The 22059-nt window shown below is 39.6% G+C and overlaps 1 protein-coding gene across 1 annotated transcript in view; it reads right to left on the bottom strand.

Annotated features, from left to right (window-relative positions):
• Positions 1–22059, bottom strand: part of ctnnbl1 (catenin, beta like 1) — a 96213-nt gene that overhangs the window by 63358 nt on the left and 10796 nt on the right. The window contains exons 2-5 of the mRNA XM_055652412.1: positions 20924–21100; positions 12753–12859; positions 10317–10456; positions 7086–7183 (exon numbers count right to left, since the gene is read on the bottom strand). Of these exons, the coding sequence (XP_055508387.1) occupies positions 7086–7183; positions 10317–10456; positions 12753–12859; positions 20924–21100 (522 nt within the window). The remainder of the gene's footprint in view (positions 1–7085; positions 7184–10316; positions 10457–12752; positions 12860–20923; positions 21101–22059) is intronic.

Here is a 22059-nt window from a genome sequence, read left to right as displayed (position 1 = left end):
CATTTCATTTTGCTCCCAAGACGAGGCTCACCACTCTTTGAGACATCAAAGAGTCCTCTTTCTTTAGTACACGCTGTATTCCCCCCCTCGGCTGTCATAGATAGATCGCTCACCTGTGAGGCTTCTGTGCCCAACAATTCTGCTCTTGCTTCTTCTCGCTCAGACAAAATAAGGATAGTTTGTGTAGGGAGGAACTGAAGATGCTCTTTTTAACTGAAGATAGACAGTTTCAGAAGGGTCTCCACCCGAAACGTCACCCTTTCCTTCTCTCCTGAGATGTTGCCTGTCCCGCTGAGTTACTCCAGCATTTTGTGTCTATTAAAGATAGTTTCCCAGGTTCTTACCTTTCACCCCAGAGACCTGCATCCCACACATTTTTCTGCCACATTTCAGTCACCTACAACTAAACCCACCACTAGTCACATTTTACAATCTCCACCTCTTTCCGCTTACCATAGGGACCACTCCCTCAGCCACTCCGCCCCCTCCCCAGGTACTTTTCCCTGTAACTGCAGGAGATACAACACCTGTCCCTACACCAGCTCCATCCAGAGACTCCAGCAGCCCTTCCAGGTGAGCCAAAGGTTCATATGCATGTCTTCTAATCTCACCTACTGCAGTTGGTGCTCCCAAAGTGGTCTCCTTATTTCAGCTACACCACTCCTTTACATCAGGTAGACCAGCATAGATTAGGCGACTGTTTTGACAAACACTTGCATTCGGTATGTCTAGGCCTGCTGGATCTTCCTCCTGATAACCTTTCAGACTTTTTCGGCCCGAGGGTTTTGGCCCGAAACGTTGCCTCTCTCCTTCGCTCCATAGATGCTGTGCACCCGCTGAGTTTCTCCAGCATTTTTGTGAACCTTTTAGACTTCCCTTTCCCGTCTGACCTTTCAGGCCTGGGCCACCTCCATTTCCAGCAAACTGGAAGAACAGTACCTCATATTCTGCTTGGGTAGCATACAACCTAATTGTATGAACATTGAATTCTCCAATTTTGGGTAACAAATCTACTAACATAACACCTTCCCCAATATTTTTTTCTTTTCATCGCCCCTGCTCCTTTTCCTGTGGCCAAACCCCCACACCCTCCCATCTACCTATATTTCTCCCTTTAGCCTCACATTTCACTCCTCCTCTTTTCTTATCTGGCACTCTTACCTCCTTCGCTTTTATATTCCTTTAGTTCCCTTTTGTCTCCTTTCCATCGCTATCCTTTGTCCACTATCTGCTAATCAAAAACACAGTCACTTATATCCACCTATCGCCTACCATGCTCTGCCTCACCCAACCGCTTTTTGAGCTTTCTTTCCACTTCTACAATAAATCTGAAGGGCCCCAACTCGAAACGTCGCCTATCATGTCCTCCAGAGATGTTGCTGAGTTCCTCCAGCATGTTATGTTCTACCAGCATCTGTAGCTCCTTCTGTCTAGAAATCAGATAGCACATCAATGATTCGATTTATTCTGAGACAAGGATACAGGAAATTTAGGCCAATTTCTGAAGGGCTGCAAATATTCAATTGATTGAAATGTTTCTATTACGCTTCTCAGGAATACATGGCTCAAAGAATGATGTGGGTTACAAGGGTTTCCACTAAGAGCAGCAGCACAAATTCTAAGGAAAAGATGCCACTCCATTGTAAAATGCCTTGTTTGGACCAAGCTGGGCTAAGAATTCTGGAAAATCAAATGACTGAGGACATAGAGATTTACTTAGACAGGGAAGAAATGTATTAATGTTAAGGGAAAACTAAAGCCTTCAGGCTGTGTAATGATTTGCAAATTATAAACAAAATGTAACAAGAATAGGGAGCGAGATGAACATTCAATTTCCAGTGTCCAAGATGAACAGTGGTAAAAAAGTTGTAATTAAATTAGCTTTATCAGATTGGCAACCCATTCATAATCAGCTACACAAATTAATATTAAAATAGACATGCAGATCTAATCTAATAACTATAAAGACTTGGTAGACAAAAATGCTGGAGAAACTCCAGGCAGCATCTATGGAGAGAAGGAATAGGTGATGTTCCGAAATGTCGCCTATTCCTTCTCTTCATAGATGCTGCCTCACCCGCTGAGTTTTTCCAGCATTTGTGTCTACCTTGAATCTTTCCAGCATCCGCAGTTCTTTCTGAAACTGTAAAGACGTGGGTGAGTGATGACTAAAGCTAAGAATTAAATATTCCCTGGTACTTGTCATTACAATGAACAAAAATGTGAAAGGTTGTGATGGAGAGGGGATGGGTGGGATTGGATCCTTAATGATGGATTTTGCATAGACACCAATAATGCTAATTTGTCTCATTGGTTCAGGAAGCACAATCAATTTAAGTAGTGATATGAAAGAGTAAACAAGAAAAATAGATGATAATAGTTTATAGACCCTGAATACAATTAACTTATTATTCAGTCATGGTTTATCTGGGTTCCTGATCAACTCTGTTATCTCGATGCCCCCACCCCAACGCATTACAAAACATCGCCCTTGTATATCATTTTCAAACCACCTCTGTTAGTCTGTCTACGTGTCTCTGGGACAGGATGTATGATGGAGAATGGTTAATTACAGAGCGCGCCATTGTCAGTATGTTGCGCTAAAGTAATGTCAAGCCTTAGATGAGACATTAAATTGGAACCGTGTAGGAAGGCAATAATTCCAGGAGTAAAATCCAAAAGGAACAGGATTGACCAGGTGTTCTGGTCAATATATTTCCCTTAACATTAATTGGGTAACTAGAATACTGTTGTTCATAGAACTCTACTATGTGCAAACTGATTGCTGTGTTTGGCTTAAAAAAGTTATTTAATGATTAGACTTCAAAAGTGATTCATTAGCACAAGGGGACTGTGAGACGCCTCAGTTGCTATAGAAATTCAATCATGTTCTTATTAAAAATTGGCATACACTGCAATTTGCTTCAATCGATATTAACAAAAAGCCATGAAAATATTTAAAACTCAAACATGCATATTTCAGAGCTATTCATCAAATGCTGGTTTGTTGATACTCAATAAAAAGAGAGCACAATTACCAGCCATCGCTTTCTTGTTCTGACAACCCAACTAAATAAAAAATCCTAATATGCAATTTTCCTTCAGCAAAGCTTGCAATTACATCAGAAAGAAACAAAACACAGGGCTCATTGCCATAGGTTTAACCTAACTTGGCAAAGAACTGCCCTGAAAACTATTTTAAGGTTCTGCTGATCACATTCAATGCACAATAACTAATTCTGTATGCAGTGTTTGCTCACTAATACTCCTGCAAAGTAATTAGTTAATTCATGCATAAACGACACCACGGAAACACATAGACCTTATCCATCATCCCACAATTTTGCCAAGACTTTTTTTATCTCACAAGAACGATGTACTTTCAGCTCCACACTCATATTGGGGAACAAAAGTTAACCATCAACCAACTTTTCGTACACAATGTTGAACACACTATGTTAAACTGGGGACATCATATTCTGCAGAGGATGGCTAATAATTTTGCTACAACAATAAACAATGACCCTCAGTTTATTAGCATGCCAGTTAAATTGAGGTTATTAAACTATATGCCAGTGTTCAAATGTATTTTGACATCCATCATTAGGAATAGATTCAAGGCAATAAGTATCAGTAAGTACTATTACCGAAACTTTATTGTGTATTGAGGAGCTCCGACCGCCGGAAAATGGAGGGGGACTGGCCAATTTTTGTGCCTTCTACCACAGTGATGAATGCTGTGGTGGATGTTTGTGTTACATTTTTATTGTGTATTGTGTGTTTTTTTTTATTGTACCACTGCTGGCAAATTCATTTCACTTGCACTTTATGTGCAGGCGACGAATAAAACTTGACTTGATGGTGATGATGCAGGTTTATCACATCCATCTATGTCACGTATAGTCCAGGAGGTGTCATCCCACATAGCCCAATGGAGAAGAACCTATATCTTCTTCCCATCAACTCCCCAGTAAGTTCATGACACACAAAATGCTTTCTACCAGTATTGCCGCTTTCCTGGCATGATAGGGGCAATTGATTGCACACATGTCCCAATCAGAAGTCCAGGTGGGGACCTCACTCAGATGTTTGTCAATCAGAAGGGCAGATATTCTGTGAATGTACAAGTAAATGTAAATGTTAAAATAATTTTATTTCTGAGAAATATTGAATGAAATCCTTTTAAAGATTTGTGAATTCATGGTTTTTCATGAGAAAATGTAGTTGTCCAAAACAAAATAAATGTGTCACAGCAATTTTTTTTTCTCGATAATTGTAATTTTATCGGCTTATAACGTCAGGAGAAATTCTTTCTTGCTGGCGTCCCAGTTTCCTTTCCGCTGTTTCTTTTTGCCAGCCATGTTGAAGTTGCGTCTGCTCGTGCTTCTGCTATTACATTGCACATGTGCAGTACAAGCAGACATCGTCACCATGGCAACTAAAACACAGTCTAACTTTAGACTCAGCTAAAACCAAAGACTAAAGTTAGACTCGCCTTAGACTTTAGTCTAACTAAACCTCGCTACCAGAATACAAATTATTTCTTAAACCGAGCGTCGGGTTTAGTTAGACCGAGCGGCAGGTTTAAGGTGAGTTTAAGAGGTATATTTAAGAGGGAGTTAGATGTGGCCCTTGTGGCTAAAGGGATCAGGGGGTATGGAGAGAAAGCAGGTACAGGATATTGAGTTGGATAATCAGCCATGATCAAATTGAATGGCGGTGCAGGCCTACTCCTGCACCTATATTTTCTATGTTTCTATGTTAAGGAAAGTCTAACTTTGCAATTAGTAGAATACGGGCATTTATGTCCAAAACGACTCTGGATTCTCTTTCATGCAGTTAAAGAACATGTCATCATTACTCGCATTTCCAATCTTGTTTATTTATTTAAAGTCTCTCCACTTTCCATATTTAACTCAGTTTTCTTTTGCATTATGAATTTCGCAGTTGCTGCATTTTTTCCTGACTCACTTTAACATCAGTTTTTTGTTATCCTTGAAGACCCAAGTATTCAATACACTTTCTTTCTTCTCATAGGAATGCCTGAACACTCTCTCTCATGGGTTCTTATTGTTTAGTTACTACTTCTGCTACAATTTTTTTATTACTATATGGCTAGAGTCCCCTACTCAATTTGCTGAATTTAAACTTTTTCCAAGTTTAAATTGTCAAACCTTAATACTATTGTCAATTTTTTTCACGTCACATTGAGAAGAAAATCACTGTTTTAATAAATGTATGTTTTTACTATCAGATGACTTGAATTGAATCAGTTTTTAAATGCACAATTCATTCTTCATTTTCTCTTCCGTTTTACATTCTAGATAATAAATAGCGAACCCTGTATGAATTTTGGTTTGCCTTCACAAATGATTTTGTGGTGATACACTGAGCCAGCACACACCACAGAATATGCTGACAAAGTAAACAGCTTAGAACAAAGATTCCTATAATGTTTTTTCACAAATCAATAAAAGAGCTTACTCTGAATTTGCACCTCTAAAATTCTAAATTAACTTGATCCTTGATTTTGGAGGGTCAATTATGCAGAATTAAAACCATTTCAATATATTAGGTAAGAATATTCAAATAGTTATCAATCTATTTATTTTAAAACTATGATCTTTTTCTGAGATAATGTTTGCAAAAATGTCACATCTACCATTATATTGATGAAATACTAGCTCAAGCAACTCAAAATATTTATAACATTGCACGTACCAAGTGGGTTTTACAAACACACAAGACTCCTACAATGTTATGCAATCAGATCTAGTCAATGAAATTTAATATAAATAACAACTTAAAGTACAGTAAACCATCAGCCATTCAGGGGAATAGTGGGTGCTGGTTGCCGGAGAATTGTTCGAACATTACTCTTCCCCCGAATGGTAATCTCTTCCCATAACAAAGCTTGGAATAGTGTGGCAGACATGAAAACGATAGACCCAGGTGCAAATTAGAGAAGAAATGCTTGGAATATTGGTGATTTATTGGCTACTAGCCCTCCATTTTGAGTAAAAACAGCTTTAATAGCAGTATCCTTCAAATCATTACGAATAACTAAATGTCATCCAATGCAAAGCTTACAAAGACACATCATTCTTACATAGATACCATTTCACTTACAATCCCACATAACTCTCCAAGTTTATCCAGGTCCTACCTTTATCTCTCAGCCAAGTTCTCCCAAACCTTTTGGCTTTAAATTATGTTAGATATGTTAGATGGGACCTTTCTTCAGACTAATTCAGTCAGCAGAAAGATCGCAACCTGAAACCTCACCTATCCATGTTCTCCAGGTGTGCTAGCTGACCCACTGAGTTCCTCCAGCAGTTTGTGTCTTTCCTTGGTAAACCAGCATCTGCAGCTCCTCGTTCCACAAGCATGCTTCTTTCCCCATTTCCTCCACTATCTAACTTCCTTGCCATTCATCTTTCACAGCGCTGTATGCTAACTCTTCTCATTGTCCAAACAGGTGTCATCTATGAGTCTTAAGCATAAAATGTAGCAGTACTGGCAATGCAGTCCATTAAAATGAAATATTATATAGAGGATCTATCTCTTCATTCAAGCAAATGTTATAGTTCAGAACATAATTTGAGGAACAAGAATATTAAGTTAATTATGTTTCATTCAGTTATAAATTAGACCACTTTATAAAGCGAGTTCATTATAAAACCCAAGTATAAATGTTTTTGCAATTTTCTGCGTGGGGATAGGAAGGCAGGAAGGTATCTGTAGCAGATAATTCTAACCAGAGCAGAATGCAAATTTAAAACCATCATAAATATCAACCCTGGGAAATCACTTTTAATTCAACTCATCCCTAAACTGAAGTGCACTCACATTCGTTTGCACCTGCCTCAAAAGCTATATCCATTTAAAGATTCCAATAAAACTCGCAATGGCATTTCAAGTGCACAGAAAACCGGAATACCATTGGGAAACGTAGAAAAATCCCAAATGCACTGGGCAAAAAAATAACAAGTAAAAATATTTAGTAAGGAATAGACAATTTTTTGAGCAATCAATTGACTACAGTCAAATCATCTATAAAGGGACAGAAAAATCACTGCACTCACCAAAGCATCTATGATAACTTCTGCTCCTTCTTCACTCTCATGCAGGGTATCTATATCTGTAAGCTCCTGCAGGAGATCCACAACCGCAATGGAAACATGTAAAAATTTGTTAAAGATCATTCTATGTATATTTAAAGATCTGCACACAAGCGATATTATTAAATAGTGATAACATTCATTTTTGTTAATATTTTTGGACAGACCAGGCGGATGATGAGCAGATCCAAAAACTGTCTGGTGGAAGTCTGAAGAGCAACTAGTAAATACTGGAAAAATTGCATAGGCAGCATCTCTAAAACGCGAAACAAGTAACATTTCAGATAAAAGGTTCTTCATTAAACTGAAACATTAACACTGTTTCTTCCACAGAGACTGAATGACCTGCTTAGTGTTTCCAGCAAGAAAAAAAATAAAAGCAGAATTAGTTTGTGATTTTATCGCCCTCAAATTCTACCATTCACCCACACACCAGGGGCAACTTACAGCAGCCAATTGCCCGAGCAGCACGCCGTCTTTGGGATGAGGCAGAAAACCAGTGCAACAAAGGGAAACACGCGATCATGAGAAGAACATGCAAACATTGACAGTTTCAGAGGTCAAGATTGAAGCCAGATCTTTGACGCTGTCAGGCAACAGCTCTACCAGCTGCGCTATTGCACCACCCAGGTTACAACATAAAGTAGTGATGGTACAAAACCTATCTGCAATGGTGCAATGGGTGGTGGGGGGGGGGGGGGGGGGGGGGGGGGGGGGGGGGGGGATTAAAATGCAGTTTTGTACTGCTTGTTGGAGAGGGATTTCCTCGGGCTGCTAGCTGATGAAGAAAAATCGATCGGACTTCCCATTTAAAAAAATGTTAAATAGCTGGACAATTTAATAATTGTTTTAAAATAAAAAGCGACTTCGAACACCCTCAACGCCTACAATGTGACGGATCGTAATGACAGGACAAAACAAAGGGTGTCGTATATTTTACATATAATCTTGCTTCTTGGGATGGCTTTAATCTAATTTTACGTTGCGAAAATGTTATTTGGGCCTCATACGAACAGGCAGTGTTTTTCCTGTCGATATGGGGCTCAAATTCACCGCAACCTCACCGTTCCAATCGATCGCGTTGTAGAAAAACCAACTCGCAAGATAATTTAAATGCTCTTTTTTTTTGGACAATCATGTCATGAGCATTTAGTCTATATTTTGTGTTATTGTCTATCCATAAGTCAATATTTTTATACTAAATATACAAAATAGTTTTAGCCATATGTATTGTGTAAAATAATAATTTTGATTATATTGAGAGGATGTTTCTAGATTAATTTATGGGAAGTAAACATTAAATTCCTTCCATCTGGCATATAAATTCATGACAGTGAGATTTAAAAATCATGTTATATTGTGAATTCTAGTGTGAATGGGATTAGTTTGTTATTTGGATACTTAGGCTATTTAAAAAATATATACTTTTCTTAAGAAATGGAATCCACAGGACATTCTTAATGGGAAAGTAGTGGGCAGAAAGGCACGTCAAGAGTGGTTTGAAGAGCAAAAACCTGTAGTTTACAATGCCAAAATTGAAAAGCTGAGGAAAAACAAGGTGTACGAGTTGCTTATTGGTTACAATTTGAACAGTATGATGATGCTACTGATTATGATATGCCAATGTACAAGCTAGCAACTGATCTTCTCCATAAAGACTTCGTCTATTGCTAGAAATTGTAATTTATTTACCTATCTGTTACGGACTTACAGCATTTAATACAATAATATTAAAGTTCTGATCTTGAGAATATCACATTTTTGAATTTTCAAGGCAGTCTGGGTGTTTATTACTATTTCTGTCACAACGGTCAATTTTGTAATTAACTACAATTAGGTAATTATCTAATTATATGCTTTAATTTCAGGTCATCCAAGTAAGATGTTTTATATTTGTTTCAGAATGCTTCAATCTATAATAACTGAACATTTCATTCAGTTCTCTTAATTTTTAAGAAAGTTATGGGCTTTTAACTTTCAATCCTTTGTGTTAAGTCAATGGAAATGCAATAGGGAACAAGATGCTAATTTCAGAGTATGAAAATGGCCATAACTTTTTTTAATATTGAAGATGTGAAATTGAATTAGGCGTTAAAACTTATTTTTATGCTTTATCTGATGGGATAAATTGCAGACTTGATTTTTAAAATCTCAAAAATTTGTAACATTGCTACATAAAGCATCCCTTTCCGCTCAGGGATATTGTCTGAGTTATTGAAAATAAATGAGTCATAGGATGTATACTATTGCTCATCTTGGATGACATCTTATAACCTACATATTATTTTAGTTAGTTCAGTTTTGTTTAGTTTAGAAATGCAGCATATAAACAGGTCCTGCAGCCCGTCGAGCAGCAATCACCCGCACACTAGTTCCATCCTATGCACTAAGGGCAATTTACAGAAGCCAATACCTGAAATAGGGACCACATCACCCCGATCCTGGCCTCTCTCCACTGGCTCCCTGTGCGGTTCCGTATAAACTTCAAGATCCTCCTCCATGTCTACAAAGCCCTCAATGGGCTTGCCCCCATCTACATAAAAAGTTTTCTCACCCACCACTCCACCTCCAGGCCACTCAGATCGGCCGACTTGGGGCTGCTGAATATCCCACGGTCTAGGCTTAAGCTCAGGGGCGACCGCGCCTTTGCGGTTGCAGCCCCTAGACTGAACAGCATCCCCTTTCCCATCAGATCTGCCCCCTCCATCGACTCTTTTAAGTCAAGACTAAAGACTTATCTATACTCCCAAGCCTTTCCCGACGTCCTCTGAGTGAGGGCTACATGTATATATGTATGTAGTTTGTTTTGTTGTGCTATTCTTATAACAAATGTAAAGCACTTTGGCCAACCAGAGTTGTTTTTTAAATGTGCTATATAAATAAATGTGACTTGACCGGACTTGAATAAACTTACAAACCTGAACGTCTTTGGAATGTGGGAGGAAATGGAGCACCCGGAGAAAACCTACGTGGCCACAGTGAGAACATACAAACTCCGCTCAGACAGTAACCGTAGTGAGAATCAAACACAGGTCCTGCCGCTGTAACGCAGCCAGGCCACTGCTGCGCCACTGTGCTGCCCCTGAAGTTCTGAGGTTATGTTGTGAAATACATTAAGATATAAAAAATCTGAATGGCAAATGTACATGACTAAGTTCCAAATAGCTTTGTTTTAAACCAGCATTTAAAAGATATCAGTGTTTTCATGGCCAAGAAGACCAATCAGGGACTGAACAGCATTGAGCTCCACAAGCAAGTGGTATAGATCTGGCATGGTGGCAATCACATGCATCTCCTGTATAATGTCATTCAAATCCAACTCGGACTCCATAAACCTGTAAGACAAGCAGAAAACAACATTTAAAATACATTGGCAACATTACAAAATGAATAACTGATTGGATTTTGTAAACAACCCTCAAGAAATCAAAGGCTCTCAGTATCCAGATCATTCAATAAATGGCCCAATACCCACTGTTAATTTACTGTTCACTTTTTGATCTTGGATTTTGTTATACAGTAGCACTATTCATACAGCACATTAGTACAACATCATTAGGTGGGAACTCAGAAAGGTACAGTAGGAGCAATTGTTATTGGGCAAGTCCACATCTGACATGTGGGAATCGTTTAAAGACCAGATGCTCGAATTTCAGGGCCGGCATGTTCCAGTAAGGAGGAGCGATAAGGAAGGCATAGTAAAGGAAACTTGGATGACCAAATAGGTTGTAAAATTGGTTAAAAAGAAAAAGGAACGGCAAGCAAGGCTTAAAAGGATGGAATCAGACAAGGCCTTAGAGGAAAATAATAAAAGGGAGGAAAGAATTCAAGCGGGTAATTAGAAGGGCTAAAAGAGGACATAAAATGACCCGACTTCTTCAAAGTTATATTAAAAACAAGAGGATAACCAGGGAGAAGATAGGACCACTAAAGGATAACAAAGGGAATGTGTGCTTGGAGTCTGGGGATGTAGGCAAAGTATTAGATGAGTACTTGCATCTATTTTCATCAAGGAGAAGGACATGAAGGACAATGAGATGAGTCCGGAGAATAATAATATGCAAGCTCATTTGAGATTATAGATGTGATGGTACTGGGAGTATCAAAGTGGATAAATTCACAAAACCTGAAGGGATTCATTCTAGGCTATTCAGAGAGGCAAGAGAGGAGATTGCAAAAGCTTTGACAAAGATCTTTGTGTCTTCTGTAACCACAGGCGAGGTCCCGGAGACTATCCGTCTGTAGCCAATGTTATTATTCTATTTAGGAAAGGAAATAGAGAGAATCCAGGGAAATACATCAGTGAGCCTCGTGTCAGTGGTAAGGAAGCTATTTTTATTATTCCACATACAAGGTACTTCCATTTAGAAGAGAATGGGTTAATTGGGGATCGTCTGCATGACTTTGGACACGGTGTTGTACATGACTTAGATCCTCGACATCCTCATTCACAGACCACTGTCTGTTTGTAATGGTGGAAATGTGTCAATGTCGATAACAATCAGCACGGGAGCACCTCAAGGCTGCGTGCTCAGCCCCCTGCTATACTCCATACTCATGACTGCTTAGCCGGTCATAGTGCGAACTCCATCATCAAGTTCGCTGACGACACCACTGTTGTGGGACGTATCACTGATGGAGATGAGTCAGAGTATAGAAGGGAGATCAACCATTTGACCAAATGGTGCCAGCACAATAACTTGGCTCTCAAAACCATCAAAACCAAGGAACTGATTGTGGACTTTGGAAGGTGTAGGATGTGGACCCACAGTCTTTATATCAACGGGTTGATGGTGGAGAGGGTCAAGAGTTTCAAATTCCTGGGCGTGCATATCGGTATGTCAAGGAGGACTCTCTCGAACTTCTACAGGTGCACAGTAGAGAGCATGCTGACCGGTTACATCGTGGCTTGGTTCGGCAACTTGAGCGCCCAGGAGCGGAAAAGACTGTAAAAAGTTGTCAACACTGCCCAGTCCATCATCGGCTCTGACCTCTCTACCATCGAAGGGATCCATCGCAGTTTATTAACTTGATCAAATGTTTTTGAGAAGGTGATCGGTGACGGTGTTGGATGTTGTCTACATGAATTTTAGTAAGGCATTTGATAAAGTTAAGATGCACAGGATTAACACTTGGTCGTATGAATTCACAACTGGCTTACTGATAGAATGCAGAGTGAGTTGTCTGTATGGACATGTACCACCTCAAATTCAGGCAAACATCAACCATTGGCACAAAAAATTGATGAAAGCAACCTGGTAGCAATCCAATTGTGCTTGTACAAGGAGTGAAAGATCTAGTTAGCTGCTGTGGGAAGTTCTGTTCCCCATAATACCAATAGCAAAAATTACAAAATAATATTTCTTTGTTGATGTTCCATCAATGCCTGATAAAGCAACTGTAGCTTTTGTACTGCCCAGGTGATATGCAATTCAAACTATGTATAATCACTATTGTAATCAAGGAGCAACTCACATATACTGACTGCACAATAACTGATGACCAAGTTAATGTGAAAATAAAAGATCCAAAGATAATATAAAAAGTACATATCCAAACCCCACTTTGTTTATATTGTTTGAAAAGGGAGAAATTATTGAGATTTGTTAAATATCAGTACATAACACTCACTTCTCTGGGTTCTCTGGGAATTTGATGCGTAATTCTTGATTTTTATAGGCTCTTTTCTCAAACGTTAAGATCATCTTCTTCACTGAGCTTTCATCCAAAGGTTCAGCCTGAGGCAAAAGAAACAATTTTCATCACTAAAGAAACATTTCTTTGGATTTCAAAATATCTATACAATCAAAGTCGAGTTAACCAGTCAAACTCAGTCTTCTGGGGCTCTTTTACACCGGACTATTAAGGAATATGCACTCACATATTCTCAACAGATACCAGTAAACTGCAAGAGTAGCCCAGGCGAGTAAATGCAATGCATTTTATAGATGGTAAACACAAAAGCTACTGCAAGTTGCATTTTATCCAAGATAAAAGTTGCAATTAGCTACACTCATTCCCACGTTGTGCCTTGTAGATGTGCAAAGGGTTTGGGGTGTCAGGCAAGTCACTTGCCATATGATACCTATTGTAGCATCTAAACTGTATTTGTAGTCATAGTAGGGTTATTATTGTCATTTGTACTGAGGTACAGCGAAAAGCTTTTAGTTTGCGAGCTATTAAATCAAATTAGAATATATGGGAACAATTAAGCTTTAATATAAAAGGTACAGTGAATAGAAAAGTACCAGAATGCACAATACAATTGTAACATTACAGTTTGAGAATTTTTTTTTCGTGTGGCTGTTCCAGTTGAATTTCTGGTCAATGGCGATCACCAAGCTTTTTAGGTTGCCAAATGACAGTTTAGGTGGTCATTTAAGATGGCTTGCATGAAGCGTGCGATAATGTGCTTGGACGAAGTGCGTAGTTACCAGTCGGAATTATACTCAATGAAGCATTCACATATTATTTCTGCTTCAAATAAAGTCACAAACTAAACATATTCACCAATCAAGACATGATATATCCCACAATGACATGCAGCAAAATTATAAGACAGTATCTCAACTCTTTTTACACATTCCAATTAATTAAATTTCTATTAGTTCTTTCCACTTCCAAACAAAAATGTGGTTGGATTATTCAGCGTATGGTCAACCTGTGTCAATAAATACTGGACCATGGTAACATATATGCGTACGTATAGTTGTGAATGTTGCTCATTAAATAACTACAGTACTGATACTCCATATTAAGAGCATTGATTTGTCGTTAAAATTAATTCTGTACTAATGTGTCAACGGCAGCAGTGACAATCGAACACTACGAGGGAGGGAGAGGGGGGGGGGGAGGGGGAGGGGGAGGGGGAGGGGGAGGGGGAGGGGGGGGGGGGAGGGGGGGGGGGGGGGGGGGGGGGGGGGGGAGGGGGAGGGGGGGGGGGGGGGGGGGGGGGAGGGAGAGGGGAGGGAGAGGGAGAGGGGGAGAGAGAGAGAGAGAGAGTCAGCGCGCTCCTCGGACAACATCGCCCCGTTGCCTTGGCCGTTGGGAATTCCTCCCCACCGCCTCCCTCCTCCGCCAGCCAACAGCAAGGTGCGGGGCTGAGCAGTGCAGCTCAAAGATCCTATAGCTATAGTATCTTTGGTGCAGCTGCTTCAGAAGGATCGGAACGAATGACAGGTCCCGCACAGTGCCAGCAGCGGCCGCGACAGCAGCTCCATCTCCCCCTATTCCCTGCACCCCGCCAGCCCTGATAAGGGCCTCTGCTGGCAAATGCGCTAACGGCACTTTCAATACAAACCCTCCCGCACGCCGAGGCCTCCCCCTCCCTCCCTCATATCATATATCGGATAGGGAATTAGATCTTCTCATGTTGGAGAGTCTCTGCCTCATTCCTTTTGTGATGCAAATATTTTCCAAGTGACCCAATCCTGAACACAATCACAGCCCCATCAAAGTTGGATCAAATTCCAAAGCCTCCAATCTAAGAGCAATAAATTGCAGAGGTTCAGAACAAAAAACAGCTCCAATCCATCTCTGCAAGGGTGACTAAAGGAGGCAATATATTGTTCTTGCCAGCAAAGCACATAACTTCCGAATAAATGAGAGTGAAAGGAAGGCTTACTTTTGCTATTCAGAGGATGATAGAAAGGTGAACCTCCCAACATATGCATTTTTCTTGCAATCAATTGAAATTGTCAAGACTGAGATTGATAGGTTTTCTTTTAGATAATGGTATCAAGCGGAATGGTCAATATGAGATTGACCCTGATCTAATTTTACTTAATAAAAGAGCAGATGTCTTGGGATTTGACTGACCTTCAATATCTGCAAAAACTAAATATTAGCCACAAACTAGTTTCGGAATGTTTCAAATGCAAAGTACCAAAGAAAGTTGGGATAAATGAACCAATAATTTATAAGGTTGTAGCAGTAATAGAAATGTGGCAGCAATATAGTTAGAAATGGCAATTAATATAATTGAGAATAAAACATATTCACCCCGTCTTCCCACCTCTGGATGTGTTTTACGCATTCTTCCCCAGGCAGTTGTGAACACAGCAGCACATTTTGTTTCCTTCCAACCTCTTGACAGAGGTTCCATAGTTGGCCCAGATTAGATTCCACTTTGATCGTGTTCTGTACTGATTCCATTAGTTTCTTCTGTTTCGCAATTAATCTGGTAACCTGTTTCCATAATTTGTTTCTCTCCTTCTCGGTTTCGTTCAGGCAGGCAGCTTGTGTATTGTCTGGTTCTCCTCGATACATGAGATACACGAGTTTTCTGTAGCTTTCAATTGACTCGTTACCATGTTCCCATATCGAGTTTTCCTTCTTCTTAGTTTCCTTTAGGCAGGCAGGTTGTCCTTGACTAAGCTTGACTTCGCCACCTTGTGGTTCCTCAGGCCTGGCTCTTTCTTCATCGTCTAGCTCCATGATTTTAAAGAGGTCTTGGCAGATTGCCAAGTCTTTAAACTGAACAAACAAAGTTGTCTCTGAATTCTGTCCCAACTTTATGTAAACATGGAATGGCTATGTTGAAAACAAATTTCTCAGAACAATAACAAACTGATATTGTCGACAACATCTCATCAAACATCCATGGGCTTAATGATGATGTTAGTTCGAAAGGAATGTGTGTTATCAAGACTTCAAAACAAATCCCCAGGTCGGACTGACTGGAATCTCCAGACAGTGGAAAAACACTTTTATGTTATCTTCCAAGCTAGTGGCTCGCATTCATTATCTGGCTCTTCTTAGAGAAGCCGTTTAAAATTAAAGCTCTGCAGCTTCAAAATTCAAAGAAATATCGTTGATTTTTACTCATAATTTCTTGATAATGTCTTTAGATCTTCAGATAAGTCTCTTGGCTGTCGATAGACCTCTAGGCCATCCCTTGCCGATATCTATTGTCTTCAGTTCCTCGGCTGGAACCGGTCTTCTGCCAAAACCTCTTTCGAGATCTTAGCCAAATCTTCTGTCCCACACTGGCATTCAACCCCTACATTAAATCAAAGGAGGTCCTTTGATTTAATGTAGCGGCAAAATGTTATATCGTTCAAGGGATTACGCCCTCTAGCCGCTAAGTGGACGGCATGATTAACGAGAATGTCATTATACGCATGTGAGTTTTCCGTCAGAGACCTTCAGAACTTCCTCACAGATAAATCTTCATAACCTTCTTTGGTTAATAGATTCTTTATTGTTGATGAAAAACAATAAGGTACATCCAAAATTCTTCCGACTCGTACACTATAATCTTCATTGAACTCCGGCTTATCGCTTTAAAGGTTAGAAAACTCCTTGTGTCTCCGTTATGCTTCGCATGGTCAAAGGGTATGCCTTCTCCATGCTGGTCCAAAACTAAACTAATAACTAAGCTTCTGCACAAGAAACTTAGCTCTAAACACTCCCTAGAATACATCACAAATCTCACCCACAATATAACGGGCATTCTAAAATTTAAAGACACATGCCATAATTAATGACACAAAACAAGCCAAATGGCCACTACAGCTTATTTCCCCTTATCCCCCAGCACTCCCTCCCTCTCTTCTGCAGCCTCCCAATTGTACTTGCTGCCAGGACTTTAAACAAAATAATCCAACTGCACTTCCCTGCCTCCCCCAGCACTCCCTCCCCCTCCTGTTAACCTCCCTGCTTTTAAACTTTAAAAACTTGCTGGCATGAACTCAGTGTTCTGTGATTGCAACATTGTTGCGGGCAGGGTCAGGAAGGATTTGGATCCCATTGTGATTTCATAGCTGTAACTGCCAGCGCAGATGGAAGACATTTTTCTCAAAGTGGGATTTTGTAAAGTTAAAAATGTAAATAACTTGAAAAATATAACACAAATCTCAACAAAACGTGATACATCACACCACAGGACAATTGTGAGTAAGGTGGTCCAAAATCTGGAGCGCCATCTTGTACCGTTTTTGCATAGTTCCAGGATGACATAGGCAGACATGCACACACACATGCATAGAAACAACCAAGATGAGAGTTTTAGTAACATACTAAACCAAGTGGGACCCGTTGGGTCCCGTCCCCTCAACGTGCGGGGGTGGGGGTGGCCTGCGGCGTCACACACACATTAACCACCCCCCCCTCCCCCCCCCCTCCCCACACACACACAATAACTACTCCCCTTGATATTATTCATTGGCTCTTTTTACACCATCCCGCCCTATCCACTGGTGCATAGCCCCCAACTCGCAGGTGTGTCTAGAGAGGGTGGGGAAAGGGGGTGAGGTAGAGAGAGGGCAGACTCTTAACAGCACTGATGTACAGAAGGATCTCCAAAATGGCTACAAGTAGATAGAGAGGTAAAGAAGACATGTGGTATGCTTGCTTTCATACTTTGATTGTTTTCTCAGCAGCGCCAGAGGCTAATGGCAGACCTGATAGAAACATATAAAATAGTTAGGGTGGACACTCAAAATGTTTTTCCACAGGCTGGAAATATCAGACTAGAGGGCATAGGTTTATGGTGAGATGAGCACCATTTAAAGGAGAGAACCATGGTTGCCTGGACCAACTCCGATGTTAAGTCCACGAGCAATTTCTGCCAGGGTGGTGGTGGAGGCAAACACGATAGTGACATTTGAGGCTTTTGGATAGGCACAAGGATATGAAGGGAACAGAGAGATATGTAGCAGGGAAGATTAGTTCAACTTACTCGGCACGGACATTGTGGGCTGAAGACCCTATTCCTAAGTTGTACTATTCTTGCTCTTGTTCAATTTGCTGAGCTTTTTCAGAATATATTTGGTCAGGATTCATATTATATACTGACTACTAATCTAAATGTATACAACCCAAATAGAACAGATGCTCAACAAAATCCAAGACAAAGCTGTCAGTATTACCAGCGTCCACAATTGTCAGCAGTTGTCTGTCTTTTCACCGCTTTATTTTTATTTTTAGTTAGTTAAAGTGTTTTGTTTGGAGGTCTAGACTTTTGTGTGTGGGGGGGGGGGGGGGGGGGGAAACTGCCTTTCAGGGTCCGTACCTGGTCGGAGAGGCAGCTTTTCTCCGGGCTGCAGCTTCGACCCGTCCTCGCGGCCTACCAGCGGGCCTGAAGCTGCGTTTCCTGTCGCGGACCGCCTAGAACCTCGGCTTCGGCGGCGGCACAGCGCTGGAGCGCTATCGTGGAGCACCACCACCCGGTGAGAATGGCCAGGAACATCGGGCTTCCGTAGAGGCAACTGTGGAGGCCTCAATAGGCCCGACAATGGGTGAACTGGGGTTGAGGACTGGACTTTGTGCCTTCCCTCATGGTGGAAGCCATTGTGGGGGGATGTTCTTTGTGTTTAAGACTCTCATTGGTGTTATGTCTGTATTCTTTCTTTGTGTGCTGCAAAATGGCAAAAAGCATTTCACTTCATTACACCTCGGTGTATGTGAATGTGACCAATAAAATACCTTTGAATTGTCAAAACATCACCCATTCCTTCTCTCCAGAGATGCTGCCTGTTACGCTGAGTTACTTCAGCTTTTTGTACCTATCTTCCACAACAATCAAGTCTTCCCAGCACTTCTGTCATTAAAGTTTGTAATCTTCTGCATTGTGACTGTATGGGCTCATTTCAACAAGAAACATGACCAACAACCGAATTAAATATAATCTCCTTCAAGTTGCTCTTCCAACACAATTGGCAGCCCTGCCAACAGTTTGTCTGTTGTTTCATCTTTTTTTTAATTTTTAATGTTAAAAGTTTGGTCACTACTTAATTACCTTTATAAAGCTACTGCTAGACCTATCCAAGTGGTACTTTCCCCCATTAATTTTACAATAGTCTAGCTAGATTTGTTTTAAGTACTCAAAGCTCTGCCTTTTTAATTAGAAGTACAAGGGATATTATTGTTCTTTTTTGCACCCTGAAAAAAAATTAGATTCTGTGTGCCAAACTAGTGCATCAGTTTCATACAGTGTTTTTGTTGAAGATTATATTTTTACACTATGCTCTTACCAACTTCTTCAATAAAATGTAGTTTTCATCGAATTTCAGAACAATTTTCTTTTAATTGCTCCCAAGTCTCAAAAGCTGCTACACCAATCAATACTGGATGGGAAGCATGCTCTGTTGGGATTACGTATTCCAGGCATCAAAATATTTCACGTTCCATGATGAAAACATCTTTTCAAATAGCAATTTCTCAGAAACCATATATACACTGTATCAAATGTATCCTTCTAGATTTACTGTTTCAATAAAAATTTTTTTTTTTTATTTTGCTTGTTAAAGGAAAATGCTCTTAATAATATCATGATGGGAGCGAGATCCCAATTGGAGCATTGAAGGCATTCTCTTCTCAATTAATGCAGTAAGCAATTAACTTTATAGTCCACATCATAAAAACATGATTGGCACATTTTAATGTAATTAATCATCCAGAAGAGGAAGACTCGGTCTTTTAAAAATGCTAATTAAAGCTTGCATGTATTTTAAAAATCATAAATTTCCCACAGTGCAGTTTGTGACTAATCATATATTGCACCATTTTATAAAGACAATGTAAAACACAAAGCATGACTTTGATGTACTAAATCATAAGGTTACATTCGGAGATCATTTGCTGTTCAGAATGAGGAAGAAAATCACTTGGTTGGGAAAACATATAAAGAGGCGGATATCACAATGTGCTCCTGGAGAATATTTATGTATGATGTCATGGATTATTTTTTGTGATCTCAATTAAAAATTGGATAACAATAGATATGGCATTTTTTTTTTCAGGAACTACAATTTAATAAATGTTACAGAAGTACAGTGCTAATTAAAGCTACCGTAAATGTTATTAGTACTATCAGATTCAAGGTGTACAAGGAAAAACATTTGTTTCATTTGTTTTTAATTTACTTGATTTGACTGGTTTATATACCAACAAACTTTCATTAAAAAAAACAAAGATGTCTCTGGAAATACTTAAGATGTTCCAGCTGTCTGATTGATCTGAGTTATTGGTGTCTTATACTGCAGGTCGTCTCACATCAACTTAAAAAAAATTAACAGCATTACATCCAAAAAGTTTTCTCCTGTTATCTTGGCCAATACAATATTTAGTCCTCCATCAACACCACTAATCATTTTTGGATTACCATGTTCCATTTTGTGGAGATTGTTGCACAGAAAGTGACTACGGTCTTCTAAATAGCTCTTCACTAGCCGAAAAGCTGTGTAACATCCCTCGGTTATAAGGATAAGTATAAGTCTTTCTGATCTTTCTACACTGAAGCAATGGCAAGCAAATTAAAGACAAACCAGCCAGAAAAAACGAGACCTTAAAATGGACGTTGAAACTGGAAAGATCAAGAAAACACTCCAACTGAGAAACCTACAGCAGATAATGGAAAATCTAACAATGTTTGTAATTAAGCATTACCAGAAAATGTATATTCCATAATTTTCTATTAAATGTGATGAAATAACCAGAAAGGAAGCAGATTAAATGGGCGAAATAGGTAAGTAAGGCCTTCACTTTAAAATACAAAATGCCCATACAAATACAGGACTAACCGACAATAACATCTGACCATCATAATTCCAGTTTAACAAAAAAATCAAAAATATTAGTTGCATTCCCATATTTGCAAGTCATATGACAAAAACTAAAAGCTAGCCAATTAAACCATTCTCTGTAGTAATAATAATAATAATAATAATAAATATAAATTTGTCAAAATGTTCCCCATGCTAAGCTTACTGAATGTGTTTTTTTTTTACAAAAAGCCAACATAGCATTTTGGAAATCATGCTAAGAAAAAGAGATAAAAGACTGATCAGAAATATTATTACCTCATCAGTTTCCATTAAATCAAGGATTTTCTTCTTGCTTGCATCTTCCTCTTCATCATTAACCATAGCTCCACTCTCTTCAAGGTAACTTCTTTTAACCGAGCCATACTTGTGTGACGCTTTTAAATCGTCATCATCGTCATCAATACCACGGAGACGTTTTGCACCCCTGTCAGGCTATAAAACATGTACCTAATTATCAACAGACCTTTTAACACTATGGCCTAGATAGGCTACACCTTTGCTATTTTTAATGATTTTGAAGACATGACCTTTTAAAATGTCACACAGAATAGATTTAGTCTACCAAAGAATTATTGGCCGACAACAAACAATACTGCAATTACATGGAAAAACACAAACAGTAGCCCATAAATTAAATTCCCATCTATTCAATTAAACAATAGCTCACAACTGTTCAATGTACACATGTTAAGAGACATGACAGCCATAGAGCAAAGTAATGGTAAGTACACATGCTGCCCAAGCCGTTTACTCAATGCAGAATATTAAACTTTAACGAATGTTTGCTGTTTATACTCTTATTGAGAGTAAATTAGCTAAGTAGAGAGTTTAGTACCGTGCAAGATTAAAACTGAGTCGTTTGGTAATTTCGAAGTAAAATGGTTACAAAAAAATAGATACCAAGGATACTGCAGTTAGGATGCAACATCATTGCCAATTTGACACAAGACACATTAAGGGCCTGCCCCACTTGGGCGCATTTGAGCGACACGCAGGTGGCGAGCGAAGATTTTGTGAATCCCAAAATCCTGGGGCAATGCGCACGACCGTGCCTCATAGCTTATGTCATCACGTACCATGCGTGCATAATGCACGCCATGCGCGCATCACGTGGCCGTCGTGCGTCGTGACGCGTAAATGATGTTGCGTAATGACGTGCAAATAACGCCCAAGTGGGACAGGCTCTTTACATTCCAGCTTTGCTTAGTGAAAAAAGATGTACTGTGTAACAAAAACTGGGGTACATTTTTGTGCCCTTCCAGATATTTCATATACATCATCTAAAGCTGCTTGCCTTGGAAGCATAGATCAGCAAGGTCTAAAGTTCAACACATGATCTGTGCAGAGGTTAATTATCCCAGCCGGGCTAATAACAGGAGTACTGCATGGAC

The sequence above is a fragment of the Leucoraja erinacea genome, chromosome 21 (genome assembly GCF_028641065.1).
Source record: "Leucoraja erinacea ecotype New England chromosome 21, Leri_hhj_1, whole genome shotgun sequence".
NCBI classification, from domain to species: domain Eukaryota; kingdom Metazoa; phylum Chordata; class Chondrichthyes; order Rajiformes; family Rajidae; genus Leucoraja; species Leucoraja erinaceus.
The sequence above is the reverse complement of the archived record's forward strand: the minus strand, read 5'-3'. Positions and strand labels throughout refer to the sequence as shown.